Here is a 21,705-nt window from a genome sequence, read left to right on the forward strand (position 1 = left end):
ATGGGCTGTGACGGCGATTGATCGGCCGAAGTAGACGTTGTCTTTGACCGTTTGGACGGTCGTGGTGGTGATGATGTCAGGACTGTATGCCACTTTGGCGAGCTTATGCATGTCTCTAAACATCCAACATGTTAAAATCTTTATTATAAAGGGCTTTGTATGTTTTAAGCATGCCTCCAACACATCGGCATCGCCCATGCCGCTTTTTCTGTTGTTCACAACGCGGGTGTGAATGGATGTGAAGTCGGTTATTTGTGTGCATAATGACTTCCATTTGTTGTAGACGGAGTCATTCTCGCGATACTCTCCTCGACCCATTAAAGCAAAGAACTTGGTGCCTATTTGTACCCAAAACTCCGGCGAATGTTTGCCGTCACCTTCGATACATATAAAAGCTTAATATTTGTAAACAAAAAAATATAACATGGAAAACATATAAATATTTTTATAATATACCTTGAATCGAGTCTTCGGAAGAGTCGATCCACGCTAAGGCTAACGCCATTACCTCGTCCGCTTCCCACATTTGTCGTTCGCTCTTTTCGGTTGTTCGAACATCACCCGCGTTCTTTTTTTATGACTTCTTTTTGGACGTCGGACTTGCGTTTCGGGTATTTGGGTTTGTGGTACTTGCGAGGACGTATACGGCATTGGCTACCGAAAGACATATCGGGGGTAAACGGTGGCATGGGTGGAGGAATCGTTGGTCGTTGTTGGTTTGCATAGAACGGGTTGCTATGGTCGACGTTATTTGCGAGCAAACTAGCCCACCACATACAACTCGGATCCCACGGGTTTTGGTTCGGGTTCGGGTTCGGTGTTGAGCTTAAGCTCGTGTTCGGGTTCGAGTTAGGATTCATGATTTGGTGTGAAGATGAATGTTGTAAAGATTGTTAAATTTGGTGTGAATATGAAAGTTGTTTGAGTAAAATTGAGAAAAATGTTTGAATTTATATAGAAATGTTAATTTTAATTTTTTCTTAAACGGCTAGTAGACCGTTGGTGGTGTGGGTCCCCCACTCACCCCCCACCGCGCCCATCGTCCCCTCCACCCTTCCCCCCTCCGCGCCCCACCTCACCGCACCCCTCTATGGTGTTTGGAGCCCACCGCGCCCCTCTCCCCCTCCTTCCGCGCCCATAGTGAATAGTCTTATGGTGGGGGCTTCAAAGCCCCTCAACAATACCACGTCAACGCCACGTCATCGCCTCGTAAAAAACAAAGCATTGAAGCCCGTCCCGTTATGGTTTAATTAATGCCCCTTGGGCGTCCCAATATATATATATATATATGTATGTATGTATGTATGTATGTATAAATGTGAGAGAGGAGAGAGAGAGAGCTTCTTTCCGGCCGGCCGTCCTCTTCACGCCAAACCCTTTCGCGCCCGTGCGCCCCTCAGCGGTGTTTCCTCCTCCATGGCGCCCTTCTCCCTCCTCTACGACGCCCATAGCGTCCAGTCTTAGTGTCTTTTGTACAACGCCTAGTTATACTCAATTACAACGTTTTTCTTAAGTATGCTCAACAAACTTCTCTCTGTGCCTTATGTACAACTCCAAGTTATATCTATGAAATCCTAGTTTTTGTGACTCTCCTCTAGCATGATAAGTATTCTTTTCGTTGAATAGCTTAAGATAGAGTTTGTATATACGTAGATTTAATAAAAAAGGTAATTATTATACCCGATCTATATTTATGTTTGTCAGTTTATATACTTAGTAAACTGTTTTGGTTTGTAAAACGTGATCGTGTGTAATTTTATAACTTGGCACATTTGACTATAGATTTTGATCATTCACAATTACCACAAGGTAAGTACTCTCATAACTACTTTGACTTGGTGTGAAATAAACTTACTATATATTTTCTGAAAGGCACTAACCATATATTTTACGCTGAACTTGTGAAAAGTTTATTGAGTTTTTCATAGCGTAAGCCAAACAATACGAAACTGTAGCGTATATATATACTACATTTAATGTGGGTTGATGTATCCAAGGTAATACTTTAGATATGGCGGATATCTCGCAATCCCTTAGATTTTGAAGTTAATATTATAATACGCCTATATACAATCATATACACCTATACGGTGTCATAAGTATGCCATATGAATTATCCAAAACCATATCAGGATTGTTTCTTTAAAAGGATCTATATACTGTACACAACGGTATATAATTAACAAGTCGGAACAAATTACATAGTGAGCCTCTTTTTTAAGAAATGCTCGAGGGCACTATCCCATACCATCATTCATCAATGATTATAAGACTAAAGAACTATCCTTCATAATAAGTGAGATCATAAGGTGCAAGCTGTAACCATACTTACAAAGTGAGCGTCTTCTAAAAGAAGTACCCTAGGATATTATCACGCATCCTCAATGATTAATCTAATTAAGACCAAAGAACTATACTTCATATTAGGTGAGATCCTAAAGGTGTTTGTGAAGTTTAAAATGTAACTTTCATACTTAACATCCAAGTGGATTTGTGTGAGGTAAAATCCTGTCTAGATCTGGGACACAATGTGCCCCTTTAGTGACATGTGGATGGAGTAGCGAGGATCCACTTGGCGAAATCAATGAGTGATCACTACCCGATTATAATGAGAAGTCGAAGAGGTGTAAGAAGTGGTAATAGTGATCTTTTAATGGCTAAGAGGGTATGCTTTTAGTGGGATCCAAACTTCTTGTAGAAGATCAAGGAGTAGACACACAATGGATTCGTTAAGATCCATTTAAACCAATATACATCCGATGCCATCTTTTCCCTTATATCTTTACAAACTTGCTAACTATATATCATTTCCAAGAACTAAATTAAAATTGCTAAAAACCAAAATTAATTTATAAAATAACCTATTTGCCACTCTATAGGTTCTAATAGAACTAACCATGGGGAAGTTCTGGTCGTATCAATCTAATACCGTTATAAATATGAAGTGGGATGGAAGTTGAATGATCCGGGGTGATGAAAGGCCGCCTGATGCTGGGACTAAGAGTGTCTATTTTGCCAATCGCTAAATAAAGCCTTTATTTACAGGATGCCACCATAGATGGTGTAACAAATGCACGGGGACATGTGTATTTTATGGGTGGGAGATGTGAGAGACCAAATGTTTGAAGATCGTATTCACCCAGTCTCGTTACATGGTTTTACTAGCTACTCTTGCAATCCATTAGAACTCCCTCAACAAAAAGAAAATGTAGATGTCAAAGAAGTGTTTGCACTTGTGGTGTAACATTGACTAGGAGTTGAGGCCTTGAGTTAACGCAAGGACATAACTAGTGACCAACACCAACATCAAAAAGCCCAAAACCCACCCAACTAACATTTTACATAAACATCCAATGATTAGTTTAGTTGATCACTTGTGTACTGAAACCCAACTCAACTCTCCGACAACAATATCCAACCTCCTCGTTGTCTCCGTCAGCCAGCTCTCCATCAATGGCTCACTCTCTCAACTTCACCGTGTCATCAACCTCCCACTCACCTGACCTCACACAGTACCCCTACACCAAACCCACTTCCCAACGCTTCCTCCCCATCACCAAACCCCCATCAAAACCACTCCTTCTAGTCTCCGCAGCATCCGACAACGGCCCGGGCTTAACCACGGATCACATAATCAACAACGGAACCAAACCCATCACAATTACCACCGATTCGGCTTCAATTGAGGTGGATGCGGTGACAGAGGCCGAGCTGAAGGAGAATGGGTTCAGGAGCACCCGACGGACGAAGCTCGTGTGCACGATCGGGCCCGCGACGAGCGGGTTTGAGGAGCTGGAGGCGTTGGCGGTTGGAGGGATGAATGTGGCAAGGATTAATATGTGTCATGGGACGCGCGAGTGGCACAAGAGTGTGATTGAGAAAGTGAGGAGGTTGAATGAGGAGAAAGGGTATGCCGTTGCCATTATGATGGATACCGAAGGGAGTGAGATTCATATGGGTGATCTTGGTGGTGCTTCGTCTGCGAAAGCCGAGGTATTGTTGGAATTTTAAAACTTTGAAGGTGGATTCGAATTCAATTACTTAACACCCCTAGTCAACAAGGTGTTTTAGAAAGCAAAATAGAATAACAAACTATTAAAAAGAGTAGCAAACTAAATGAACTAGAAATTAAAGACAAAACATAAAGTCGATTACTCGGTTATGGATATAGATTATTATATGCATTTTGTGATTTAGAGTAATTGTTTCTTGGGTTGATCATTAGATTGACTATTAAATGTGTGAACTTAAGGTCTTATTAGAGGCTCTTTTGTAGTTGTGTCTCTATATATGTATGTATTTATATAATTATGTGTGTGTGCATATATAAATTTGAAAGAAAAATGTACAATTTTAATTTGAATCGAATTGAAATCACAAATTCGTATTCTTGGGTTGATCATTAGATTGAACATTAAGCATTTGAACTTAAAAGTCTTAATAAAAGCTCTTTTGTAGTTGTGTGTGCATGTTTGTATCTATATAATTAATGTGTGTGTGTCTAAGCAGTTAAGGCGGAAAAATATCGGATATCTGAGATATCGGTGGGATATCGATAATTTTAATGTCATGTAAAAGCCATATATTTAGCAATTTAACACTAATAATTTAGTATACCCTTCTACCATTAACAAATTAATCTTTTGCAACTTGCAAAACACTAACAATCGTAGCAAGTAGGAACTGATTAAGACTTAAAACACTAACACTGAACACTTTGATAATTAAGACTTAAAACACTGATATCGGGAATATCGATGATATATCAGTCAAATATCGGTCAGTAATGCCGATATATCGGTACCGATATTAACGCCGATATATCGGTACCGATATTCTGACCAATATTTTACCAATGGACCGATAACCGATAAATCACTGATATATCGGCGATATCGACTGCATAGGTGTGCATATATAAATTTTATAAAAAATGTATAATTTGAATTCGAATCAAATTGAGATCACAAATTCGTGTTGATTACTAAATTTGAATCGAATCGAACTCGGATTTGAATATTCAAAAACCGAATACGAATCTGGAATTTGAATCCTATTCGAGTTAAATTTCGAGTCATCAATCTGTTCATGTGATCTGGCCATTGATGCAGGATGGGGAAGTGTGGACTTTCAGCGTTCGTGCTTATGAGTCACTTCGTCCTGAACGCGCCATTACAGTAAACTATGATGGATTTGCAGAAGGTTAATAATATTTGGTAAAGCTAATATCTTTTAAACTCAAAATTGTATATTCTGAATGTATATTTGTTAACAGATGTGAAAGTGGGAGATGAACTCCTTGTTGATGGTGGAATGGTGAGGTTTAATGTGATTGAAAAGATTGGTCCCGATGTGAAGTGTTTGTGTACGGATCCTGGACTTTTGTTACCTCGGGCTAACTTGACTTTTTGGCGTGACGGAAGCTTAGTTCGTGAACGTAATGCCATGCTTCCAACAATTTCTTCAAAGGTTATTAAATGTTTTGTTTATGATTATGAAAGCAATAATTTTACGACAATAATCAAATCTTAAATGGAAATTGATTTTGTGGTTTAGGATTGGTTGGATATTGATTTTGGGATTGCAGAAGGTGTTGATTTTATCGCAGTATCATTCGTCAAGTCAGCCGAAGTCATTAATCATCTTAAAAGTTACATCAAAGCCCGCTCTCGTGATGGGTAAGAAATTGGTCACTTACATTTTCTAAGCTCGAACCCGTCTTGTTTAACTTACAAGAGCTCGAGCTTTGTTTCTAAAGATCGTTCAGTTTGTTTCTTTTTTCTTAAGTTGTTTATATATATTTTATGCAGGGATATAGCGGTAGTTGCAAAGATTGAGAGCGTTGACTCGTTAAGAAATCTGGAAGAAATCATTCTAGTTTCAGATGGAGCCATGGTGGCCCGAGGCGATCTTGGGGCACAAATCCCACTAGAACAGGTTCCACTGGCTCAACAAAGGATTGTTGAAACGTGCAGACGGTTGAACAAACCGGTAATTGTGGCGTCTCAACTACTTGAGTCAATGATTGAGTACCCGACACCCACACGAGCTGAGGTGGCGGATGTTTCTGAAGCAGTTAGACAACGGGCCGATGCTCTTATGTTGTCTGGTGAGTCAGCAATGGGTCAGTTTCCTGATAAGGCGTTGGCCGTTTTGAGAAGTGTGAGTTTGAGGTTTGAGAAGTGGTGGCGGGATGAGAAACGGCGTGAGGTTATGGAGCTTCCGGATATTGCGTCTTCGCTATCAGATTGTATTTCGGAAGAGATTTATAATTCCGCTGCCAAAATGGGTGAGAAGTTATTATTATTTTTTTTGTTGGTTTATAAATTGTGGCGGTTTCTATTGAATTGATCTGACTCGGCTCATTTAGCGTGTTTTAGTTCTAAGTTAGGTTTAGAAATCTATCTGTTTTTTTTCAACTTTTTAGTGTTAAGACTTAAGAGAACATATAACCGAATCTGAGTAACCTGGGTGGCACCGTGGTAAGCGATGATTCCTGGTCTAAGGCAAGCTCTGATATACCTGATCTTGTTGGTCTGCTTGGGTCAGTTTTGGGTTCAAACGGAATAACAACTGAAAATTCGGTTTTGGTTTTGAAAATAATTTGTTTTCAGTTTTTTTTGGTTTTCGGTTTTCACAATGGGTTCGGTTTGGTTTTGGTTTTATTGGTTTTGCCTTTTGAATATGAAATTTTTGGGCCAAAAAATGGTTCAAAATAGTGGATATGGGCATCAAATTTCCAGTCTAAATTCCTTTGTAAATTAATGATTAATTGATTTTTACATTCTCGCAATTAAAATTTTTGTGGTACACCATGCATTAGTTTCTAATATATTACTTAACATTAAAAATATAATTATCATTCATAAAGTTAAAAACAAACATTCAAATAACACGATTTAATCTATGCAAAACCGGTTTTTAGAGGTCTGGTTTAGTTTTTCGGATTCGGTTTCGTTAATAAAAGTATGCTCGTTTTTTACAGGTTTGGTATTTTGGGCTCGGTTTAGTTTGTTAGGATATGGTTCGGTTAATAAAAGTCTGTTTAGTTTTTACGAGTGTTTGAGTACATGCAAAACCGAACTGAAAATTTGGTTATTTGAGAATGCATAAAGCCAAACGTTGGTTTGGTTACGTCAGTTATTTCGGTTACGAGTCGGTTATTTGTTTTCATGCACACTTTAGCAGGGTATTGTTGGGGTCCCTCCAGTTTTAGTCTTATTAATTCAATAGTTTTGCAGCCAATAATTTAGAGGTGGATGCTATTTTCGTGTACACGAAAAACGGTGACATGGCATCTCTGCTCTCCCGTTGCCGGCCCGATTGCCCTATTTTTGCTTTCACAACAGATGCTTCGCTTAGAAGACGCTTAAATCTTCAATGGGGCCTGATACCATTTCGGCTCGGGTTCTCAGATGACATGGAAAGCAACCTCAACAAGACGTTCTCTCTACTCAAGGCCCGAGGGATGGTCAAATCGGGTGATCTCGTTATTGCTGTATCCGATATGATGCAATCGATTCAGGTTATGAATGTGCCATAAAAATATATACTTCATTTGCCAACATTTTAAGAAATATTCTGTTCATGTTTTGTTATGCATCTAGATGCCGTTTGAAACCGTCAACTCTGTGTGTAGCTTGTTTTCACATAATTCATTCTCTTCTTCGCAAACAGACTAGCAGACGTTATGTATGGTGGAGGCGCCATCCATGCCACATGGGCATGATGTGCCGTGAGCATCACGCCCCTCTTAACATTCTAGGCACCATGGGGGCCAACCACCGTGTGAATAATAGCGCCAACACATTCTAGTGGATCAACCCACTAACAACCAAACATAAATGATTATTTTTATTTTTATTTTAAATAGTTTAATTATTATTTTAATGAGGTAGGTAGTGATTAGTGACTAGTTAACTCAGAAAGCTTAAATTAACAAGATGACTAGTTATGTGACAGTGATGTGATGTGATGTGATGTGATAACTAGCTTTTGCTAGTTATTTCACAACATAGCCTCAGTTTGTTTACAGACTTGGTTGTGGCGCGATAACTAGCTTCTGTTTACAGACTCGGTTTTTTATTACTAAAATTGAAAAACAGAGCATAAGAAAATAACCATCTAACCAGGTTCATAAACACCCACACACACACGACTACTAACCAAGTTCAAATGCTACTAATAGTTTTAAAAACAAGCTTAAAAGATAAACATAGATAATGGACAAACCATAACACAATTAAAATCCTTTTAATTATCTTGACCTTCTCCAAGTCATCATGAGATCAAACCTATCCATCCAAGAACATTGATGATGCTTATATATATATATATATATAGAGGTGGGTTCTAGTGAAAACTTCTCTTAAAAAGAACTTAAAAACTCCTAAAAACTTCTAAAAAACTATTTTTAACTTTTTTTTAAATTTTTTTTTGAAGTTTCTTTTTTTCCATTATTCTTATATGTTGTTATTGGTTCAAACAAAAAAAAAAACTTGTCGGTATAGTGCGCATGTGTAATAGTGTGCATTGCATATATGCAAAAGTGTTTGTATTGCATAGAATACAACACTATTGCACATATTTGATACACACTATTGTATATGCAATATAAGATTAATACACACATCGAATACACATTAGTACGTATGTGTAATACAACATTAACGCACATGTTACCACATTGACTTTTATTTTATTATTATTTTTTTTCCATATAATACAACACTACTACACATATACAATACACAAATATTGAACATATGCAATAAAACACTATTAAACTCAAAAATACATAGTAATACACATGTGTAATACAACGGTATCGCACAGTAATACGTATGTGCATTACAGCGGTTTTTATTTATTTTTATTTTTTTTATTTTTCGAGTGAAAAAAAAAGAAAATATAAGAATAATGGCTAAAACAGAATTTTAAAAATATTTTTTTATTTTTAATTAAAAATAATTCTTTAAAAGTTTTTTAGTTTTCTCTTTAAATGAGAGTTTTCTCTTAATTCTCTTTCTCTATATATATGTGTGTGTGTGTCATCAAATTTCAACTCCAATTATATGACGTTATCTCCTAAGTAGTACATTTGTTTTAGTATATATAGTAAGTAGTACATTTGTTGTAGTATATATAGTACGTAAGTGTAAGAGTAAAATCTATTCAATAATTCACATTTTGATATATTTGCTATTACCATTTCTTTTAACCATCTCCAACTTTCTTTAATTACATATTTAATCTTGTTATTAATTGTGGCCGGTATGGTAATATTAGTTGATGATGGTAATATTACAGCAGATGTCGTGATAATAATTAAGATTATCACTAAAATTTGAAACCTCACCATGGACAGGACCATATGGTAGAGAACCTGGTGGCTCAACATGTAGCTCACATAGATCTACCTCAAAACATCTTGACCATCGTTTTATAATCCAAACGCGTCACAATTTGCTTGTGTAGTTGTGTGCCCTCGTAGCTTGTTGCTCTAGGAGGCCAAAACACCCTATTAACAAGTAACACAACTTTTAATCAAGGTATAAATTTATCATGATAAGGAATAGGAGTTTTTTCATCAAGTACAAGAATGTATTTTTCACATTTTGTACATAGTTAAATTATATGTAATTCGGTTAATACAATTGCTAACTATTTCGTTTGCACTATATATTGTGAGAGTTTTGCAACTAACCAAACCGTGTTCAAAACGGGCATAAAATGAATGAGATATCAATGTATGAATTGAGTGTTTGGAATGTTAAAGCTGTCAACTTTAACAAGTGAAAGAAGTGGGAACTTGTCCCATATTGGTAGAGAGACAAAACCTTAAATGGTTTATAAGGGATAAGCACTCCTCACCTAAGGCTTTCTTTATAAGATGACATTAATGTGAAAATTTCCAAGTGTACACACGCGTGTGTGAGCTCTCATAGTGGGATGCATCAAGGGCTATTTTAGTGTTTTTAACCTGGTGCGTGGGGTTCGGTCCGGAGCTGACTGCTTGCGCGCAGGGTCAAGTACAGACCACAGAACTATGTGCTGTGTCTGACTGAGAGTGGCGCACCAGCACGCGCAATTTGTCGGTAGCTGTTGAGTGTCTCTACTAAATGCAACATATGAAAGGTTGGGAGTTATGATTGAATTAATTAAAGTAATAAAAGGCATTAAAGACGTTTAATGTCACTTACTATTACAATAATAAAATTTTTATTAAATGTAACACATGAAAGGTTGGGAGTTGTGATTGAATTAATTAAACTAATAAAAGACATTAAAGACGTTTAATGCCACTTATTATTACAATAATAATATTTTGTCAAATCAAGAGCCATCATCTTTCACTATATATATATAACAAGATTGAGTCTTGTACGGAGAGCTTCTTATATGCTTGAACACTCTCACTTTTGCAGCACAACACATCAGCATCTCACAAACGAAAAATACGTAACACTAAGAAGATTGTCACGCTTCTATTTCTACTCATTTCTTTGAAGTTTCGAGTTCCAATTCGGGTGCTCGGTCACTTTGGCAAACTAACGGGTTCTCTTGGGAGACTAATAATCTGTTTTAAGGGATTGAACACGAATCATCATCTCTGCTTTACTTGTTTTAATTATTTCATTTACTTGTTTTCGTTAATTTAATTAGTTGTAACTTTCGTTTTCAAGTATTGTAATTTACCACTTTATTTGTTTTTGTATTGTAGTTCATATTAATAAAAATTTTAATTATTATTCTACGAACGATTCTCCTACAATAACATGATAAAATAACTTTTAATCAAGATAGATAAAAATTATTACAATGTATATCATGGGAACTCCGAACTCCAAATAAAACCCACTCAAATATACTACCATAGATTCAATAAGCATGACTACAAATATATATTGAGCATCACCAGGTAATCTTTTATATTGTATAATACTAAACATTGGTCTTTTATATGTTACATATGTACAAGACACTTAAATTATGTCTGAATAAGTTAGAGACTAACACGAATAGAGTATAATACTAAACATTGGTCTTTTATATGTTACATATGTACAAGACACTTAAATTATGTCTGAATAAGTTAGAGACTAACATGAATAAAGAAAAATCTCTAATCCTCCACTTTAAATGAACAATCCACCAAACTCATTCACCATGAAGGGTGCATTTTTATATTTAATCCAGACTTGATGCATCATTGTCTGATCTTCGTTTACTACGGCACCTGTGGTTTTGATCATTTAAGTGTACATAAATTCATAACTCTTCCACGGCTGTATGATGATAAACATCATGCCATTCATCACAACTAAAGCCAAAAAAAAATGAACAATTAAAGCAGTTGCTACTTAAAGATATAACTAATCAGCTTAATTCTTCTTGGAGAAAAGAAGTTACCAATGCCGCCGTAGAATGTAATCCATCGGCGCCCATATGACAACTTCACTTGCCATTCACCATTGGGTGTTTCCTAGTAGTCTCATTATTCATATACAAGTTGTACATATTTAAAATTACACACGTATACACTGGAATTCATAAACATACAAAACGTTCATGTAGAAGCATATTTTTTCTTCGGTACCATATTGGTTGCTAATTTTGTGATTGAGGCATGTGAGGTCTTTAATTTTGCGACTGAACAAGTGCAACAATTAATTATGCACCTATTGTGATTTCATGGGACCCATTAATATATCTACAACCGCAAATAGAGGTGTGAAATTCTGACATGACCTGAAAACTTGACATGAATCGAACACAAAATTCATGGGTTTTGGTTTGGTACTTTGGTATAAATGGGTTCAGCCGTTCCAAGTCAGACTCGAGATCCTGTTTTACTAAACGGATCGGGTTCGGGTCACCCCGCAGGTTCGCGGGTTGACCCGTTTAACCTATTTTAAAAAAAAATGTTTTATGTAATAGGTTAATTGGTTGAGTATCCTATGCCAAAGTGTAAAACTAAAAAGGAAATTGACATAAGATTATGTAATTAAAATGTAACTTTTTATATAAATTAGTGTTTCTTGATGTAAAACGTAATACTAGAAAAATATAAATAAAAACTTTCGGGTCAAACAGGTTCATACATCTTACATGATTTTTAAGTTTAAGTTAAACCCACCAACCCGTCAACGCAGCCCATTTATCACCCCTAAATGCAAAACTCATACTCAAATGCATAGTATGTTGGGTAATAGTAATACTGTAATACCTACACTAAGATATAAAAAAACATTTTGTTTTTATTTCTCTTTTGATACCTACAAAGGGTAAAAATTTGCAATGGGCCTTAAAGCCCTTAGTTATTTTTCAAAGTTACTTGCTCGCTACTTAACATAAGATTTTTTTTCTCTCTCTTTTGATTTTTCTTTTAGTTTTTATTCATTGAAAAATCACATCTTAATGACTTAATTTAGATTTAAATCACCATAAAGTACATAAAACAATGACGTTTAATTTGGCTATGGAACTTGCCAATCACAATTTTTTGGAAGATAGCAAAAATTATCGTTAAGTGTATTTAAGCCACTCCAGTTAGAGAGTGTTAAAAAAATCTGAATTCGTATCTGAAGTACTTGAAAATATGAAATTGAATAATTTGAAAATTCAGATATCTGAGTTAACAACAATTCTCTTTTGTGTATTAAAGCCATTCTAGTTAGGTATGCCCCAAAAAAATCTGAATCCGTATCCGAAAATCCGAATCCAAATTATTTGAAAATTCAGATATCCGAGATTCAAATATCCGAATTCTCGGATACATATATCAACCTTGAAAATTTTTGAATATTCAGATTTCCAAATTATCTGAAACATTTTTTTTACTTATTAAATAATAAATATTATTTTATATATTTTGGATATTTTTCAAATATTTTGGGTATTTCGGATATTCAAAAAATTTTAAAAAAATTCTTTAGCTTTTTTTATAATTAATTTTTTCAAAATTTGGATATGTTGTTTTGAACAACACCCCCCCCCCCAAATTCCAGTCCGTATTCTCGGATACATATATCAACCTTGAAATTTTTTGGATATTCAGATTTCCAAATTATCCGAAATATTTTTTTACTTATTTATAATAAATATTATTTTATATCTTTTTCAAATATTTTGGATATTTCGAATATTTTTTTCGGATATTCAAAAAATTTAAAAAAAAATTAACTATTTTTATAATTAATTTTTTCAAAATTCTGATATCCGTTCGAATATCCGAAACTAAAAATTCGGATATGTGGTTTTGAACAACCCCCCCTCCCCCCACCAAATTCCAATTACCACTTTCTAAGTGCTTCGGATGGCTTAGATCTTACCTTTTTGAAAACTCTATAAGCAATCAACATGTTATTTTGTCCAAATTGATTGGCCAAATCTGCATGTAATGTGAGATTACAAGATTAATCTAGCATTTAAAATGTGCAAAACAAGTAAAAAACACAAGAACCTAAAAAATTTAAACATTTCAAATAAGAAACCAAATGATATCTGCTATAAATTCTTTTTCGATCGTTTGGCGTTATTTTATTTGATTCTCAGACCGATCCGAGTTAGTATGGATCTATGTTACATTATAATCAACCAAATCTATGACTTTTAGTCCATAAAACTTACTAAAACAAAAAATTTTCAAAACGGTGCTTTTGAAAACAAGCATATGAAGCAAATCAGATCGAATAAAATAAAATAAAAGCGCTTACATCGCCGATGATGAGGGGATGCCATCTTTAGGGTTGGGTTGTGGATGGGTGGGTGCGGCGACAATTAGGTGATTATAAGATATGTTTATATTGAGACTAGAGGGTGCGTGGTAACCCTAATCATATTTGCAATAAAACACCCTATACATTTAAAAACTTTTGATTAGAACCCAACTATTATAAAGAATAACATTTTGATTTGTCATGATGCAAATTATGTTCTAAATTATTTTAGTGATCTCATATCTCACAATACAATTAGATTATCCTTTGTTAATTTCATATTCATCAAACTAAATTTCATAGCATTCGGTATACTCATTTTTATGACTATTAATATGTGATCCTTTCCTCAACCAAATTGAGTGTGAAACAATTCCACTATAGTTTTTCTAAAACAATCACTATTCATATGGAAGTGTGTATGCGTAGGGATGTAAACGAACCGGACATCCGGCCGTCTGTTCAGCGGCGTCCGGTCGTCCGTTCGGCAATAATTTTGTCATACTCACCCGTTTAATAAATGAATCGAACATAAACAAAAACTTTCGTTCGGTTAGCTTAACGGACAAACATGGACAGAGGCGTGTTTGTTCAAAATAGTGTTCGTGAACGTATAGTAACGTCAATCCGGTAACGTCCATTCGTTAGGTCCGGTAATGCATAATATTTTGTAATTAATATGTTTTAATTATTTGGTTTTCTACGAGATTACCCAGCCCTCATGGCCTCATATATAAACCAAGTGGAAACAAAATCTAATCATTTATGTTCGTTTGTTCATTAGAGTCGCTTATGTATGTTTGTCCATTAATGTTCATTAGTGTCTGTTAGTGTTCATTTGTCCATTAGTGTCCATGCGCTCGTTTGTCAATTAGCGCCCCTTAGTGTTTACTGTCCATTAGCGTTTGTTTACAATATTAACAAACGAACACAAATGGGTATGGATTAACTCAATTTTTTAACTGCCCCTTAGTGTTTACTGCCCCTTAGTGTTTACTGTCCATTAACTCAATTTTTAAATGGACGGACACGGACACGAATTTTCATTCGGTAGAGTGTTAGTGAACCGTCTATTGTCTGACAAAAGCTTCATAGATAAATATGTACAGGGTATCGTCCAGTTCAGTTTGGTCGTTTACAGCCCTATGTATGTGCCTATGATTTTTTTTTATTCACTATTTAATTACATTAAGAAAAAAATAAAATTTATATTAAAAGATCTTTAAGACCAATCGTGTGAGTGATGCCTAGCCGATTACATCACATATTCATCACTTAACTTTGGGATTTGTTTATTTGACCATTTTTTATCATCACATCATTCACATATCAAATTGGGATTGATATGTGAAAGTTTCAATGTGAATGCTAAAATTTTCCATTTAGAAATCAACAAACTAAATCTCAAAATGAAACTCCGTCTTTAGTGTTATGTGCAAGATTGCAGCTAGTGTATCTCCCTCAAGTTCCAAACCCAATTTAGAAGATTGTATACATTAAAAGTATACTAATTTCAACAAAGTTTTGGTGTTTTGATAATCTTTCTTGATTTAGTCGGGTTGAGATAAAGGATATCATGGATCCACGGGTATATATTAATGTTATAAGCTAAAAATATGCTTTTGTTGCGTATGTAGTTTGTTAGAATTGTTAAAACACAGTTTTGTAGATTAATTGGACAACATTTGGGCCTGGAAGTTTGGGTTGGAAATTTTTTACCATGGAAGATTGGAAGCCAGCCTATTCTTTTCAAGGATTATATGTATTTTTTGTATTTTTGAATGACGAAAAATGTTGAATTTTTCAGCCAAAATGTTTTTCTGGTGACTGACAACTAACCATGTTAGGATTCTGTTAGTAGCGAATCGTTGAGAGCAAATATGTTAAAAGATGAGATTGTCAGCAGTTAACTCGTTAGCAGAGACTGTTATTTGCCAATAATCAATAGTTGAGATGATCAAAATCCAATTTTCATATATAAGTTGGCCCACAGTTTTCCTCAACAATAGTGGGGATTATACAAAGGGAAAAGTTAAAATAGTGAGGGATATAAAAATGAGTAGTGCGAGAGGATTTGTGACCACACATAATAAAAAAATCATACTCAAAATATAAATAGAAACTGAAAAATTTTAAAAACTAAAATGCATCCCTCCATTCCCGTTCAAAAAAAAAATGAAAAGCCACAATCACAAAAAAAAAGACACAATGATTAAAATGAACAAAAAACACAATTATTACTAAAAAAATACACAATAAATCACAAAATATAACACAATACAGAACAAAATATAACACAATGTTGAGTAATATAACAATATTAAGCCACAATGACAAAAAAAGACACAATGATTAAAATGAACAAAAAGCACAATTATTAGTAAAAAATACACAATAAATCGCAAAATATAACACAATACAGAACAAAATATAAAACAATGTTGAGTAATATAACAATATTAAGAAAAAAGACACGACGTCAAGGGAAAAAAAAGATACAATCAATGACGAAAATAAACAAAAAACACAATGAACAAAAAGACATAATGATGTTTTTCATTCAACATTACATTGTTTTTTTTTAGAACGTGAAAGACGGTTACTTTTTTTGTTTTTTATTAAAAAGTTATGATTTTATTTTATTAATTTTTTTTATATTTTTTTGAATTATTTTTTTGTGTAACTACAAATCCTTCTCATTTTTTCTATTTTTGTCTTCATTTATATAATAACCTGACCCTGATAATATTACAACAGATGAAAGTTTTTCTTCATTTTCAACTCTATAAATTAATAACCAAAACCCATTTCTTTAACCAGGTTCGATACATCCCGACACGGTTCACGCTTTGTTGTACACGAGCCGAGCCGACTCGAGCGAAGGCTTGCTTGTTGCTTGGTTCGTTTACAACCGAACCGAACGACTGAAATTCGAACCGAGCGAAAAACAAAACGAGCCAAAATCGAACTGAGTATTTATCGATCGAACACCGAGCGATTTCGAGCATTTTGTATTTCTTTTTCACTTTAAAATTTTCAATAAGAAACAAATTTGAAGAATGCAAATAATATATTTTGTAAAAAATTAGTAGATTTTAGACAAACGTATAGGTAGTAAAGTTTTAGGAGAAAGAAGTTTGAAGTGAGATATGACAAACATGTGAACAAACTTTTAGTATTCTATAAACTTGAATCAAACTAATAAAACCATAAAATTGACGGAATAGGAAAAATTTAAAAAGGTTTAAAAAGTTGTATGCTTATATTTTATGTGTTTTGCTTATATATTTGTATATTTGTTCATATATAATATAAATTAAAAATATTCGAGTCGAACCGAACCGAGCATACCTTTGCTTGTTGTTTGAATCCTTTACAAACGAACCGAGCAGAGCGGCTCGTTTACAATCAAACAAAAAAACGAGCGAGCACTTTCTAAGCAAATTACGAGCGAGACGCGAGCAACGTCTAGAGTCGAACGCTTTGAACGGCCCAAGAATTAAGGATCCGGCTCCACGTCCAAGGCGAGAATATTAAAAAAGCAAATTCCATAGAGAATCTTCCACGTGGCAGATCGTCAACCACAATGGGAAAAGCGTACAACTGGGACTTGGAAAAGACCGTACTCTTATTCTTATTAATTATTAATTAATATTAATATTATATTTCTTCTTTCTCTCTCTCTTCTCTTTCTGTTTGTGTGTGTAGAACTTCGAAACATTTGCATTCCATTTTTGGTAAACCCATTGGATTTTCAATTATCATTTACTTTATATCACTTCCATTTTTGGTAAGCAATTTCACTTTTTGTTATTTTATATTTTCTTATTATTATTATACTTTACTTAATAATTTTGATTTGTTTATGCTCTCAGCTCAATTAGGCAGCTATTCATTTTAATGAATCTGGAATAATAAGATTTTGTGTTTACCTTTTCAATTAAGTATAAGTATCTTCTTCCTTGAATGAATCTGTTTCAGTTGGGTCCAGATTCTGTTCACGTTTTCATTAGTTTTAAGGTTTGACTACATGCAGTCCTAATTATTTGAAGATTTAATTCAACTTGAATTGATTGGTAATATGTTGAATTTCATCTTCAGTTTTATTAGATTCCAGTTTCAGAATTTGATCTTTAATTTATAAAAGAAAAAAAGAAGATGCTGGTTGACTTTAAAAGTCAAACTAGAATTTACCAGATTTTAAATCTGTCCCACTTCAGTTCAGTTGATGATATTCAGTTATGTTGATGTTTAGTTCCACAATTATTTCTTTCTATATAAAAGGGGGTTAATAAAATAAACTAAAAACTGTACCTTACTAGTTTGATTGATTTTTAGGGCTATATGCGCATATACAATAATCTTCAAGGCTAAATGCTCGTATACAAATTAAGAATACGATGTGAGTTAATCGGCTGTATAAAAGGAATCGCATTAAACACTAGCATACAATGAATATACAGGTGAAATGGCTCTGTGATAGGTGAAGGGGAGTACAGCCGGTAATAACCTTTTCGGCGGTGTTTGTTTAGCAAAACCGGATAATTATATTTGCACATTTTTTTTATTGTGTTTTTGATTAGTTATATTGTTGATGATGATTTATGAATGGTGACTAATGAGTGAGTGATTGCTACAAGACAACCTGACTTTATATTTGTTTATGATTTGTATCAAACATAGGGTAATGGAGAAGATGAAAGATAATGAAATTGATTTAAGTCTTGCTCTCGGTGTTAGAAACCAACCCGTTGAGACGCTTAGTGGCACAGATGCAGGTGCAAATGCAAACTCGAGGTCAAGAACCGACACCATTGTGGGACACCGTCCCTTACCCGAGTTAGTTTGGTCCACACAGAACGGTTTAATCATCAAGTGCGGTGGCTGCACCAACTGCGTTGCTGGCACCAAACCTTGTCTTTTCAGTGATGAAAACTGTATGTTTGACGAGTCGGCCAAATCTGCTCTTGGTCCCACAGGTACATATGGCGTATTCTTCCTTGACCAAGATTTTGAAGTCAAATTTACGGTTTTTTGACTTAACATTTGATATAAATATTGAAAAGTTTATTTTAAAATACAGTTGAAAATGGTGGCTTCATTGATAATAAGGGCAAAGGAAAGGAGTTTATAAACAGTGAAGGTGCGGTTATAATATACTTCATTACTTCTCAAATATTATTTGTTACGTGTCAAGACAATCAGTTTCAAGTGTTTGGATATAGGCTTGTAAACGAACCAAATGCTCAATGAACAGTTCATGAACCCATACGAAGGGGAATATCAATTATGTTTGTTTATCTAATAAACGGACGAATATGAGCGTTCTTGTTCTTCACATTACTTTTTTAAGTTCGTTCGTCTATGTTCACGAGCCATTCGCTTATACTGTTACTGAATGAACATATAGAAATACGAACATGCTCATTTTTAACGAACGAACGTGAATAAAAATAACCTTGATTGTTTAATTAATCCTGTTCAGTCGGTTGTTTAGTTCGTTCACGAACCTATTCGGATAACTACTTCTGACACTAGTGATCCTGAAATATCAGGAAATATTGGATTAACGCAAGACATTAGAGAACAAGGTGGGCCCGCTTATCTTGAAAAGGTTGAAGAAACAGCTGAAAATGATGTGAATGTTAAAGAAGTGGGTGAAGAGTCATCAGGAGAAAGCATGGAAAGCTGCAACAGTGCATCGAAAATTAATAAAAGAAGCGGTTTTGAAAACCGGTTGATTAATACAAGTAAAAGACTCAAGATTCAAAGTCAAGAATGTAGTGTGGTCAAAAAACAAGACAGTTCTTTCAGGAATTGGATTTCAAACATGGTCAAACCTAATCAACAAGAAGACGATCATCCTCCAATCGAAGACGAAAAAGCGTTAAATAACGTTGTCAGCAAAATATTCGGGTTTCGGTCTGTTTTTCAGTCTTTGTATTCGCCACGTGTTGATGAAACAAAAACACAAATGGAGAACTCTAAACAAATAATCTTGTTCAATAACAACTCAGAGCTCAAACACACTGCTTCTGGTTCCGGTTCTGCATCTACATCGACTTCTGCTTCTGCTGGCTGCAAGAAACCGGTTGCAGCAACTTCCTCAAATGAAGATGATGCCCTTAAGCCCGCTGCACAAATTGCAGTTAGAACTTGTTACTTTTGTGGCAAAACGGGCCATGAATCACGCGATTGTTTACACATAAATGAAAGTAAAAATGTGTTCTTCAAGAAGAAGGTGAAGGTATCAAATGTTAACCAAACGGGTTCAACCTCTGATAACATGTTGAATCAAGACAAGATCCTCAGTGTACCGAAAGAAATATTTAACACCATAAGGAGGCTTAGGTTGTCTCGGACAGACATCCTCAAGTAAGACCTCTCTCTCCACTTTTGCTTTTAATTATTACAAACAAATGCACCAAGTAAAATCTCACTCATAGAAAGATAAGAGGTGTTGCTCCCGCTAAAACCCTTGTCTCCGAAAACCTTCTTCTTGACATGTAAAGTATCATATCCATATAACATAAAGCGTGGCACACTGGCACGGGGAATTTAAACAGTAGCAAAAAGAAAAGGTACTAAAGATAATAGCAGTAAACTATTAACTAAACCAAAATTTTAAGAAAATTATAGTGGTGAAGAATCTGTTTTAATCGGCATACTGTAAAAATAATATATTAAATAATTTTAGTCATTATATTATATAAATATTCTATAAATTATACATTATAATTGATTTCTATTATGTATTCAGATGGATGAATTCTCGTTCCGAAGTCTCAAATTTGGAAGGATATTTTTTACGGTTGCGGCTTTCAAAATGGGAAGAGGGAGTAGGGGGAGCAGGGTACTATGTTGCTTGCATAACTGGTATGGGTTCATGGTCTAATTCTTCATATTTGCATTCCTTAAAAGAGTAGTACAAAGTTTTGACTTTCCAAAGTCAAAACCACTTTTCAATTTTCAACTTCCAAAATGATACGAATCTGTTCTGTATCTAAAAATATTTATCACACCCTTAAGTTGCTGAGAAAATAGTTGGATCAAAAGTTGTTGGTTGTAGACATTTTCATATCGGTTGACCTTAAAAGTCAAAGTATCTTTCTGTTATATAAACTATTGTGGCTTAGAATCCTAACAATAAGTATTTTACAATGATGTTGAAGATGAAAACCCGTCGAAAGGGTCCAAGCAGCCTATCCGTGTCAACATTGGAGGTGTGCAATGCTTGGTTGAATGCCGATATATCTCTAACTGTGATTTTCTTGAGGTAAACTTATCATTTTGGTAATTTTTTGCAAATTCTAAAAGCCCGAAAAATAACTTTAATTAAGAACAAAGATTAATTAAATATTTTGTGATTTTTTTTTCTTTTTGCATCATAAATCTTTGTTTTTTACAGGATGAACTCGTAGCTTGGTGGCGGACAATGTTGAAAAGTGGTCGAGCTCTAATGGAAGAGGACCTGACCTCTAAGTTGAAGGAGAAGAAGAAACTGGAGCTTAGTTTAACATAAAACTAGTTTTTAAAATTTTGAAGTAATTACCATCCTTTGAATCGACATGAATGTAAGCAAGCTTTGTTTTTCTCAACGAGTAGAATGAGAAACCAGGGCTTAGTTTAACAAGGTTACTAAGGACCTAGGAAATCATTCTACTAGTGTTGTGTATGCTACATGTATAAGTGACTTTTTGTCTACAAGTGAAGATATAGATGTGAATTCTCATGTGATTTTAGCATAATGTACCAACCGTTTTCTATAATTACTTTATGAATGATTATAGAAGCTTAACTACTAATGCAAATGTAAGAGATTTCTTCCATGTGAGAAACTTTGTATAGGGTTCCTTGGGGTATATTGATCCCAGATTTCCGCTGTTTTGAGCGAGGTCGAAGAATTTTTAACAGAGTTTAGTAATTTTGGGGGTTTCGTGGTTGAGATTAATGGTTTTTTTTTATTCAGTTTGGCATTGAACAC

At 34.6% G+C, this 21,705-nt stretch overlaps 2 protein-coding genes across 2 annotated transcripts; both read left to right on the forward strand.

Annotated features, from left to right (window-relative positions):
- The first annotated feature begins 3,450 nt into the window (after positions 1-3,450).
- On the forward strand, positions 3,451-7,543 carry LOC143535986 (pyruvate kinase isozyme A, chloroplastic-like). Its single transcript, XM_077030084.1, has 6 exons — positions 3,451-3,993; positions 5,112-5,202; positions 5,276-5,469; positions 5,557-5,678; positions 5,811-6,289; positions 7,242-7,543. The coding sequence occupies exons 1-6, from the start codon at positions 3,454-3,456 to the stop codon at positions 7,541-7,543; spliced, it is 1,728 nt and encodes a 575-aa protein (XP_076886199.1). The 5' UTR covers positions 3,451-3,453.
- LOC143535987 (uncharacterized) lies at positions 7,349-21,427 on the forward strand. Its single transcript, XM_077030085.1, has 7 exons — positions 7,349-7,481; positions 18,405-18,700; positions 18,805-18,864; positions 19,277-20,096; positions 20,482-20,597; positions 20,894-20,997; positions 21,130-21,427. The coding sequence occupies exons 2-7, from the start codon at positions 18,409-18,411 to the stop codon at positions 21,241-21,243; spliced, it is 1,506 nt and encodes a 501-aa protein (XP_076886200.1). The 5' UTR covers positions 7,349-7,481; positions 18,405-18,408; the 3' UTR covers positions 21,244-21,427.
- The last annotated feature ends 278 nt before the right edge of the window (positions 21,428-21,705 follow it).

Source organism: Bidens hawaiensis, unplaced genomic scaffold (assembly GCF_021521415.1).
Source record: "Bidens hawaiensis isolate Kalapana, Puna unplaced genomic scaffold, B.hawaiensis_p1.1 tig00010730_1, whole genome shotgun sequence".
NCBI lineage: Eukaryota > Viridiplantae > Streptophyta > Magnoliopsida > Asterales > Asteraceae > Bidens > Bidens hawaiensis.

Bases quoted from the DNA above. Each gene is read 5' to 3' on its own strand.
- LOC143535986 (XM_077030084.1), top strand. From the start codon at position 3,454: ATGGCTCACTCTCTCAACTTCACCGTGTCATCAACCTCCCACTCACCT. The intron at 5,203-5,275 runs GTTAATAATATT...ATTTGTTAACAG, and splicing joins CTATGATGGATTTGCAGAAG to ATGTGAAAGTGGGAGATGAA. The intron at 6,290-7,241 runs GTGAGAAGTTAT...ATAGTTTTGCAG, and splicing joins TAATTCCGCTGCCAAAATGG to CCAATAATTTAGAGGTGGAT.
- LOC143535987 (XM_077030085.1), top strand. From the start codon at position 18,409: ATGGAGAAGATGAAAGATAATGAAATTGATTTAAGTCTTGCTCTCGGT. The intron at 18,865-19,276 runs GTGCGGTTATAA...CTGAAATATCAG, and splicing joins GGAGTTTATAAACAGTGAAG to GAAATATTGGATTAACGCAA. The intron at 20,998-21,129 runs GTAAACTTATCA...TGTTTTTTACAG, and splicing joins CTAACTGTGATTTTCTTGAG to GATGAACTCGTAGCTTGGTG.